This window comes from Notolepis coatsorum, assembly GCF_963971535.1.
Source record: "Notolepis coatsorum genome assembly, chromosome: 16".
NCBI lineage: Eukaryota > Metazoa > Chordata > Actinopteri > Aulopiformes > Paralepididae > Notolepis > Notolepis coatsorum.
Window position 1 is genome coordinate 3,082,634 of NC_140180.1, and position 11,269 is coordinate 3,093,902.

General features: G+C 44.2%; 1 protein-coding gene across 1 annotated transcript in view; it reads right to left on the reverse strand.

Moving 5' to 3' along the window:
• Nucleotides 1-2,415: 2,415 nt before the first annotated feature.
• Nucleotides 2,416-11,269, reverse strand: part of taf7 (TAF7 RNA polymerase II, TATA box binding protein (TBP)-associated factor) — a 35,792-nt gene continuing 26,938 nt past the window's right edge. The window contains exons 9-11 of the mRNA XM_084331369.1: nucleotides 9,091-9,203; nucleotides 7,274-7,333; nucleotides 2,416-2,700 (exon numbers count right to left, since the gene is read on the reverse strand). Coding sequence (XP_084187495.1) covers nucleotides 2,656-2,700; nucleotides 7,274-7,333; nucleotides 9,091-9,203 — 218 coding nt within the window. The 3' untranslated portion in view covers nucleotides 2,416-2,655. The remainder of the gene's footprint in view (nucleotides 2,701-7,273; nucleotides 7,334-9,090; nucleotides 9,204-11,269) is intronic.

Genomic DNA, 11,269 nt, shown 5'->3' on the forward strand with positions numbered 1-11,269 from the left:
GTGGTGTAATGGGAAATTCCAGGGTGTTCTCATGAACAATAAACTGGACGGACAACACCGAGGCCCTCTACAGCAGGGGTCTCAAACTCGCGGCCCGCAAGTTTTTTTTTTGCGCAGTCATGTCATCACAAACACTGGCATTTAAAGGGTACAAATAAAACAATTCCTGCACCAGAATGCAGGAAATGAAGTCTTTGTAACACAAAATCTCCCCGCTTAAAAAGTGGCCTGACTGGGGCTATATTTCGCACTATATTTCCTGGCCTGAATGATTTCCCCAGTCTGGCCCTGGTTAAAAGCCTCCAATGCTTATTAGTGTGTGTGCGTTTGAACGTTTGCATGTTTGAACCATACATTTCCATAATTTTTTTTAAAAATACTTGAAACCCTTTTTGTGTCACCCAGACTCTACCTCCAGCGGCCCTCAGGTAAATTGAGTTTGAGACCCCTGCTCTACAGGAAGGGACAGAGCAGACTGTTCTTCCTGAGAGGGCTCAGGTCTCTTAATGTCTGCAGCAAACTGCTGCAGATGTTCTACCAGTCTGTGGAGGCTGGTGCCCTCTTCTTCGCTGTGGTATGCTGGGGGGGCAACACCAACACAGACAAAATAAACAAACTGGTCAAAGAAGCAAGCTGTGGTGGGAGCGGACCTGGACAGTCTGGAGGTGGTGGCAGAGGGGAGGACGAGGAGGAAGCTGTACGCTATCCTTGAGAACCCCTGTTATGATGAGCTGACCGCTATGCGGTCCACGTTTAGCCACAGACTCACCCCCCCCCCCCCCCGACATAACACAAAGCGCTTCAGGCAGTCCTTTGTGCCGGTGGCAATCAGGCTCCACAACCAGGCAGGGCCAACTGCCGTGGACTGGAGGAGCTGGGTTGTGGATTGTAACCAATTAATTTAATTATTTAACATCATGATTGGACTTGTTTCTTTTCACCACTTTTAGCTCTATTTTAGTCCTATTTTAGCTATTTTTATCCCTGTGTACTTGTCCATCTTGTTAACTGTTTTTAAATTGCTGTTTTTTAATTGCTGTTATGCTGTAAAGCAGTGGTTCTCAACTGGTCTACTAGCCTCGCGACCCAAATTTTTTAACCACTATGATTTATTTCAATAATTTTTTTGCAGTATTTTTATTTCATGTTAAAAACATGAAATAAACACAAAAAAGTGCAACAAAAGTGCAACTACTGTAGGGCTAAAAACCCAATGAAATAAAATAATAATAAATAATATATGCTTCTTAGCAGATTTCTTAGCTTAACATAACAGACCTAAGTTTGGGGGAACTAATGGGATAACTGGGGTTGCAACAAAAGTGCAACTAGGGCTAAAAACCCAATGAAATAAAATAATAATAATAATAATTTTAATAATAATAATAATAATAATAATAATAATAATAATAATAATAATAATAATAATAATAATAATAATAATAAATAATTATCCTTCTTAGCAGACTTCTTAGCTTAACATCCCAGGGAACGAATGGGATAACTGGGGATGTTGTTTGCTCCTGACAAGAGTCTCAAAGTCTGGGGTGATGGTAGACAAAGCAACTCTGAGGTCATGCTCAATGTCCAATCTGTTCCTCTGCTCTGTCTTCAGCTGGACCAGAGCTGAGAAGCCACTTTCACAAAGATAGGTAGTGCAACAAAAAGAAGAAAAAAATTCAAAAAGAAAAAAAGAAAAGAAAATGTTAAAAAAATTACGTTTTTTTTTATTTATTTTTTTACACACACATCCACACATCCACTTTTGGGTCGCGACCCACCAGTTGAGAAACACTGCTGTAAAGGACATCTGAATCTCCCCTCTGGGATAAATAAAGCTGGTTTTCAAATCAAATCAAATCAGTATGATATGATAACTACATCTCTAACGTTTTTAACAAACCAAATGGTTAAGAATTGAGCACGCTATGGTTATTTCAATAGTACACGCACCATAGACACGGTGGTGAAGGAGGTCTCTGTGTTTATATATCTATGTGCCACACAGTGGTGGTGAAGGAGGTCTCTGTGTTTATATATCTATGTGCCACACAGTGGTGGTGAAGGAGGTCTCTGTGTTTATATATCTATGTGCCACACAGTGGTGGTGAAGGAGGTCTCTGTGTTTATATATCTATGTGCCACACAGTGGTGGTGAAGGAGGTCTCTGTGTTTATATATCTATGTGCCACACAGTGGTGGTGAAGGAGGTCTCTGTGTTTATATATCTATGTGCCACACAGTGGTGGTGAAGGAGGTCTCTGTGTTTATATATCTATGTGCCACACAGTGGTGGTGAAGGAGGCCGTTTCCACCCTACATTGTAAAAAGTGCTTTGAGTGTCTAGAAAAGCGCTATATATTATAAATGCAATGATCATTCATTCATTCAGTGGAAAACAAACACACAATTCGGTGGCAAATCCATCCAAGTAGTTTAATTTTGCATAACATGACAATTGAACATGAATCCCGTCAACTCTCAGTGACATAAACCATTAACAGTAAAAAAAGAAATAAAAAAGAAATGGTTCCGACTGTAACGAACGACACGGCATGTCATGTGACTGAAAGCTCCTCCCTCCCTCTCGTGCGCGTCACGAGGTGCTTCTTCTCTGCTCCCGGCGGCGCGCGACACGAGGCTGCCCCCTGGTGGTCACTTCTCGATGAGGGAGTCCAGCTGTTCCTGAAGAGAGGCCAGCTGTGGGGGGCGGGGCGACAGAAGGACAGTCTTGATTGACACGGCCTGGGAGACTAAGTAGATCATGATTAAAGGAACACTCCAACATTTTAGGAAATTTGCTTATTTGCCATCTACCCTGGAGTTAGACAAGAAGACGCATACCTTTTTTCTTCTCTGTGCATGCAGTAGGAGTAGGAAGACGTTGGGAACTAGGCTAATGGAGGAACCTACTTCCAGTGACTGACGCTAAGCTAGGCTAACGGTGCACGTCTTCCTACTCCTACTGCATGCACAGAGAAGAAAAAGAGTATGTATCTTCTTGTCTAACTCCAGGGTAGATGGCAAATAAGCTAATTTCCCAAAATGTTGGAGTGTTCCTTTAACACCGTTTTCCTCTAATGACCTTGTGGTTACAGTCAGCGGTGAGAGTCAGCTGTGAGCGGTGAGTCAGCGGTGAGTCAGCGGTGAGAGACAACGGTGAGAGACAGCTGTGAGCGGTGAGTCAGCGGTGAGAGACAGCGGTGAGCGGTGAGTCAGCGGTGAGTCAGCGGTGAGAGACAGCTGTGAGCGGTGAGTCAGCGGTGAGAGACAACGGTGAGTCAGCGGTGAGTCAGCGGTGAGAGACAGCGGTGAGAGACAGCGGTGAGAGACAGCGGTGAGAGACAGAGGTGAGAGACAGCGGTGAGAGACAGCGGTGAGAGACAGCGGTGAGAGACAGCGGTGAGAGACAGCGGTGAGAGACAGCGGTGAGAGACAGCGGTGAGAGACAGCGGTGAGAGACAGCGGTGAGAGACAGAGGTGAGAGACAGCGGTGAGAGACAGCGGTGAGAGACAGAGGTGAGAGACAGAGGTGAGAGACAGCGGTGAGAGACAGAGGTGAGAGACAGCGGTGAGAGACAGAGGTGAGAGACAGCGGTGAGAGACAGCGGTGAGAGACAGCGGTGAGAGACAGCGGTGAGAGACAGCGGTGAGAGACAGAGGTGAGAGACAGCGGTGAGAGACAGCGGTGAGAGACAGCGGTGAGAGACAGCGGTGAGAGACAGCGGTGAGAGACAGAGGTGAGAGACAGCGGTGAGAGACAGCGGTGAGAGACAGAGGTGAGAGACAGAGGTGAGAGACAGCGGTGAGAGACAGCGGTGAGAGTCAACGGTGAGAGACAGCGGTGAGAGACAGCGGTGAGAGACAGCGGTGAGAGACAGCGGTGAGCGGTGAGAGCTAAGGCTGTTCCCCGAAGCCTGTTTTTGGGATTCAAACTTCGTCAGGGTTTTGCGAACAGACGTTCAAACCTTAGTTTTTTATTAAATTTTTTTTTTTAAATGTTATTAAAAATACATTTTATACATTTTTTTCCTTATTTTTTTATATACTCAAACTAAATCCTCAATTTGAATAAAGTGATTAATCTGATTAAATTAGTATTTTTTCTTTTATTAAATCAACTTTCCAGCCCCAGACCCAGCCCAGGGAGAAGCCCCAGCCCAACTAAATCAATTAAATCAACTCTCTTTAATGAATATAACTCATCAGTTTTTAATACTATAATATTAGTGTAGCCTAATCTGTATCTGCAACTGTGAAGAAAAAACCCCATTGGTTTAAACAGAATGAATAGAAAAAAATATTTAAAAAATAAATGTTTTTTTTTATTTTTTTTATTAAAAATAGAAAATTCTAATGTTGATTTAGAATTCGAATGCCAACGTAACGAACGAAGGTTCGAACGTTTGGGCTCAGCCCCAGTGAGAGCTGGGTCAGAACTGGCTCGGACGTTAGACTTGAAAGTAGGGATGGGCTCAAGTCACGTCTCCCCAGATTGAGCACTCGCATGAATTACTCCAGTCCTTGTTTATGGAGATCTACTTTTAGAACGCATCTTAAAGCAAATTAAAAAGCTTATCAGAGCTATCAGGGCCATGACGTCACATCCGGTATCTTTCCCCTACTTCTGATCCACTACAATGGAGTTTGACGAGTGCAGAAAGCTATTTCCTTGATCCAAATGGACGCCTTACAAGACACAAATGGGTTTAATCGTCGGAGACTTTGATGGACCAGCTACAACTGGTTGAAACAAGGTAGTTATAAGGTTTTTAATGTCGTAAAAAAGAACAACATGTACCACCAGGCAGCCTGTTGTTCAGTACAGCAGCGCTACTGGTCTGTGGGCTGTCGCCTGATCCCCGTCCGGGTCATAGTACCAAGCTGGCTATATGGCTCTGGCTAACGTTACCCCGCTAACGTTAGCATTATGTCTACTGTCGTGCATGTAAAAGAGTTTTGGGAACGAGTAAAATGTGCAGGTCCTCTTCTCAGACCTGTGGGGCAAAGCACTGCACGCATCATGCAAGCTACGTTAGCTACACGTCGTGGCATGTTGATACAATAGCCCCTTTAGCTGCACTCGGTGGATAGCCCCTTTAGCTGCACTCGGTGCATATGTACAACGACACAATGATCAAACACCTTATAACTACTATTGTCGTGTCCATAAGTTCCCTGGCAGAATACTTGTGAGGACAAAGGTATACAAAGAGGAGAGAACCATTTTAATTCGGGCTTTGTTAGGAGTTTCAAGAACGGCGGCTACCAAGCTAAGCTACGTTAGCTGCTAACGTTATATACACACAATATGTACAACGACACAATGATTTACATTATTACAAATATGGTAACGTGGTTGTGGCTGTTACAAATAGTGGTTAGCTTTAGAGATGAATGGCTATGATCATGGAGCAATAGTGCTGTTAGGTGAAACAGATACATTTTCATTCATCACTCGGCTAGTAGTAGCAAGGCTCTGCTTCCTGCCACTACCTGCCTGTGACTCTCAGAGCCCCTGCTGCCCCTGATGTGACGTCATCATTAAGATGACACACGCACGCTATGAAACATGCAATTAAAATATGCATGTGCGTGGAGCTTGTGGTTTGGTCAACAAAATGTTTGATAAAAATGCTAAAACTGGGTCAATTTCGATAATTTCTTTCCCCTCTTCATGAAAGTCAGCGTTGGCCTAGTCACATTGTTTATTGAACAAAAATACAACCTGCAAGTTGGCCTTTAAGCTTATAACTCTGCTAACTTGTTAAGGGGGCATAAATGTATGAATTAGTCAATAAAATATAGTATGTTCTGATGAGTAAATAGGGGTGGGATTAAATAAGTGTATGCTTCTTCCCACTCGTTTTCAAATATGTAAATGACAAAAAATGATGTTTGTTTGTTATGTTGCATATTTTAAATAAACTTCAATCAAAATCTGCAGCAGGTCTCTCCACTAATGGAACATGTCTGTTATCAATATTAGTCTATGAACGCTACGCAAAGTGGGCGACATGTGGTTTGGCACGATTTGGAAATACACAACAAAAATGCTGTTTTTATCTTCTCAACAATGCTAAGCTAACAAACTGTTCACGGTAACGCTAAGTTCACGCTCCAGGCTCCACAGCTGCCTGCTTCCTGCAACAACTCCTCACGCTTTGCGGGATTTCTTTTTCATTGGTGCAAACAGGCTCTTTTGTTGGGGGATGTATTTGGTGGTTAACCAAATCATTTTGTATTTTTTATTATTTATTTTTAAAAAAGTTTAAAAAAAAAAGATTGAGCACCCTCAAGAACTACCGGAGTTCGGTTGAAACGGAGAGTACTGGAGTCATGTATTACTCGAACGCCCATCCCTACTTGAAAGTTGATGATTGACTGATTTTCAATATCTCGGAAAGGACAAAAGAGTGCAGTGTGGTAAAAGAGTTCGTCACACTTTGTTAACCCTTTCACTACCACACTACAGACGGTTAACCCTTTCACTACCACACTACAGACGATTAACCGGCTGTAGTGTGGCAGTGAAAGGGTTAACCTTCTGTAGTGTGGTTGTGAGAGGGTTAACCCTTTGTTGTGTGGCAGTGAAAGAGTTAACCGTCTGTAGTGTGGTTGTGAAAGGGTTAACCGTATGTAGTGTGGTAGTGAAAGGGTTAACCGTCTGTAGTATGGTAGTGAAAGGGTTAACCGTCTGTAGTGTGGCAGTGAAAGGGTTAACCTTCTGTAGTGTGGTAGTGAAAGGGTTAACCCTTTGTAGTGTGGTAGTGAAAGAGTTAACCGTCTGTAGTGTGGTTGTGAAAGGGTTAACCGTATGTAGTGTGGTAGTGAAAGGGTTAACCGTCTGTAGTATGGTAGTGAAAGGGTTAACCGTCTGTAGTGTGGCAGTGAAAGGGTTAACCTTCTGTAGTGTGGTAGTGAAAGGGTTAACCCTTTGTAGTGTGGTAGTGAAAGGGTTAACCTTCTGTTGTGTGGCAGTGAAAGGGTTAACCTTCTGTAGTGTGGTAGTGAAAGGGTTAACCCTTTGTTGTGTGGCAGTGAAAGGGTTAACCTGCTGTATTGTGGCAGTGAAAGGGTTAACCGTCTGTAGTGTGGCAGTGAAAGGGTTAACCTTCTGTTGTGTGGCAGTGAAAGGGTTAACCTTCTGTTGTGTGGCAGTGAAAGGGTTAACCGTCTGTAGTGTGGCAGTGAAAGGGTTAACCTCCTGTATTGTGGCAGTGAAAGGGTTAAATAAAACATGGCAGAATACGGTGGAGAAGAGAAGTCTCACCTGCTCCATCTCCCGCTCCTCCTGCTGCACGATCTCGTTCAACAGCGCCTGGAAACGGTGCTGCGGAGAGAAGAGCCAGAGAGACCTGCTACAGACAGCTCACTGCAGCGCCCACTCCACCCACTTTAGACACTAACACACTTTATATTGATTGGTAAAGAATTTGCACTACAACTCATACCTCATTGCACCTTACTGTAAATTGTACCTCATCCCATTTCTACATTGTACTGTATATTGTATCTCAGTTACTTTTCTACTCTGCATTGTATATATTGTATATATGTATATTGAACACTTTTGTCTACGTACTTGACTTCTATTTTATATTTATCTATTTTTATTTAGTACAATCTCTGGAGCAAAACAGAAAGAAGCATTTTATATATATATATTGAAATTCTTTTATTGGGGAAAAACCACTTGAGATACAGTATCTCGTTTTCGAGAGGGTCCCACATTTTGTGCAATGTAACACATGACACACAACAACAACAAAAATTAAATAAATACAGGACATACAAAAACACAACAGAACAAGTACACATTGTAAGAGGATATGTCTCATTATAAGAGGATAAGAGGATATGTCTCAATCTCCATCATAAGAGGCCATTTGTATTTTTGTATGACAACTAATAAATAAACTTGAAACTTGATACACCTGCAGAGAACCCATACTACTCTGCATGATTTTTAAATCATGTTTTGCTTATTTTTAAAGCAAACTACAAAGAAATGCTCACGTCCAAAAGTAGTAGATAGATAAACAGGTCATACATGTAGGTATGCATTTGGTTATGTGGGTGGGTAGGTTTGAAGGCAGGTGGGTGGGTGGTTATGTATTATTATGTATGCAGTATATATGCATGCATGTTTGTATTAACATATATCTTTTGAATGTATTACTGGTATTTCTTTTTAAATAATATGTATATTTTTGTATGTTTGATTTTACAAAACAGGGGAAGTTCTCGATAAGCCTCTAGGCTTCTAAACTTCTCCTTCACAATATGGTTATTATGTATTTTTTTTTTACTTTTGTTTAACTCTGTGTTAATAAATAAATACAAATGGCATGTACAATAATGCTGTGTATACCATGTACAATAATGCTGTGTGTATATATAGCCAGGATATATAAAGGATTCCTGTTTTCTCTCTCTCTCTCTCTCTCTCTCTCTCTCTCTCTCCAATGATTTAAAGTGGCCAAACGTTACAGTATAAATACTAATTGGATAGTTGATGATAAACATTTAATTTCATTATCTGAAATATTATAAAATCATTAAGTCTGCTATAAGCCATTATCCCTTTGTGTGTGATTATTATTGTCTCACAGTAGTGTGTATACATTGTGTGTGTGTTTTTAGCTAAAGTGGATAGAAAACACAGTACTAATGCAAAAGTCTTCTTAGGCACCCAAGAGTTTTTATATAAATTGTCTTACAGTAGATTATTTTATTTTTAATAATAATATAAGCTGCATATAAGGAATACAACCAAATCCTCTGTCATACCATACAATTGTATCATTATTTTGCATCGTGTTGAATCGCATCGTATCGCCCCGAATCGCATTATGTTGAATCAAATCGTATCGAATCGCATCGTATCTCAACAGGGGGTGAATCGTATCGCATCGCATCGCCCGGTGCTTCAAATGTATCGTTAATGTATCGTATCGTTGGCACTGTATCGAGATGCGCATCGCATCGGCCTCAGTGATGGAGATGCACATCACTAGTGTGTGTGTGTGTGTGTGTGTGTGTGTGTGTGTGTGTGTGTGTGTGTGTGTGTGTGTGTGCACGGCTCACCTTGAGGGCCTGGTTCTCCACCTTCATGATGAGCTCCTCCTGCTGCTTCTTGCGCGCGCGTGTCTCCTGCAGCTTGGTCTTCACAACGTTCATCTGCACCTGGAACTCCATCACTGTGGGGGGAAACACAGAGGGTTCAGACTAGGGATGCACCGATCCCACTTTTTCAGTCCCAAGCTCCAGCTAGTCTACAGAGCTCCAGCTAGCCTACAGAGCTCCCTCTAGCCTACAGAGCTCCCTCTAGCCCACAGAGCTCCAGCTAGCTAACCTACAGAGCTCCAGCTAGCCTACAGAGCTCCAGCTAGCCTACAGAGCTCCCTCTAGCCTACAGAGCTCCCTCTAGCCCACAGAGCTCCCGCTAGCCTACAGAGCTCCAGCTAGCCTACAGAGCTCCAGCTAGCCTACAGAGCTCCAGCTAGCCTACAGAGCTCCAGCTAGCCTACAGAGCTCCAGCTAGCCCACAGAGCTCCCTCTAGCCTACAGAGCTCCAGCTAGCCTACAGAGCTCCAGCTAGCCTACAGAGCTCCAGCTAGCCTACAGAGCTCCCGCTAGCCTACAGAGCTCCCGCTAGCCTACAGAGCTCCAGCTAGCCCACAGAGCTCCAGCTAGCCTACAGAGCTCCCGCTAGCCTACAGAGCTCCAGCTAGCCTACAGAGCTCCAGCTAGCTAGCCTACAGAGCTCCAGCTAGCCTACAGAGCTCCCTCTAGCCTACAGAGCTCCAGCTAGCCCAGAGCTCCCGCTAGCCTACAGAGCTCCAGCTAGCCTACAGAGCTCCAGCTAGCTAGCCTACAGAGCTCCAGCTAGCCTACAGAGCTCCCTCTAGCCTACAGAGCTCCAGCTAGCCCACAGAGCTCCCGCTAGCCTACAGAGCTCCAGCTAGCCTACAGAGCTCCAGCTAGCTAGCCTACAGAGCTCCAGCTAGCTAGCCTACAGAGCTCCAGCTAGCTAGCCTACAGAGCTCCAGCTAGCCTACAGAGCTCCAGCTAGCCTACAGAGCTCCAGCTAGCCTACAGAGCTCCAGCTAGCCCACAGAGCTCCAGCTAGCCTACAGAGCTCCCGCTAGCCTACAGAGCTCCAGCTAGCCCACAGAGCTCCAGCTAGCCTACAGAGCTCCCGCTAGCCTACAGAGCTCCAGCTAGCCTACAGAGCTCCAGCTAGCCTACAGAGCTCCAGCTAGCCCACAGAGCTCCAGCTAGCCTACAGAGCTCCCGCTAGCCTACAGAGCTCCAGCTAGCCTACAGAGCTCCAGCTAGCTAGCCTACAGAGCTCCAGCTAGCCTACAGAGCTCCAGCTAGCCTACAGAGCTCCAGCTAGCTAGCCTACAGAGCTCCAGCTAGCCTACAGAGCTCCAGCTAGCCTACAGAGCTCCCTCTAGCCTACAGAGCTCCAGCTAGCCCACAGAGCTCCCGCTAGCCTACAGAGCTCCAGCTAGCCTACAGAGCTCCAGCTAGCTAGCCCACAGAGCTCCCGCTAGCCTACAGAGCTCCAGCTAGCCTACAGAGCTCCAGCTAGCCTACAGAGCTCCAGCTAGCCTACAGAGCTCCAGCTAGCCCACAGAGCTCCCGCTAGCCTACAGAGCTCCCGCTAGCCTACAGAGCTCCAGCTAGCCTACAGAGCTCCCTCTAGCCTACAGAGCTCCCTCTAGCCTACAGAGCTCCAGCTAGCCCACAGAGCTCCCGCTAGCCTACAGAGCTCCAGCTAGCTTTTTTTTTATTGAAGCAAACATTCTTATTTAATTCCTTTTTATATTTAGAGGCAGCCTAATTTTCATAGCCTAATTGAAATAATAATAGAAACAATAATAGAAACAGGCCGTTACAGGCAAAACTGGCTGCCCAGAGAGGCCAGGCTGTGTTCACTTTGCCATCAGGGGGAAATTGAGACAGAACTTCACTTCCTGCTATACTGTGAGAAATACAAGGACCTAAGAGAAGTCTTCTTTGATAAAATAAACAAAATTGATGCACAGTTTATCCATCTCCCTGATCACCAAAAGCTACTATACATGTGTGGGGGAGAAAAGTCAGTGTACAGCATTAGCTGCAAAATATGTAGACGGTTGTCACAAAATAAGAGAACAAGCCCTGTAAAAATGTATCTGAATGGCCACACTTGAAAAATGACTACCCGATCGAGTGACTATTTTGTAAATTAATATGTTTCTTGTTGATTGTCCTT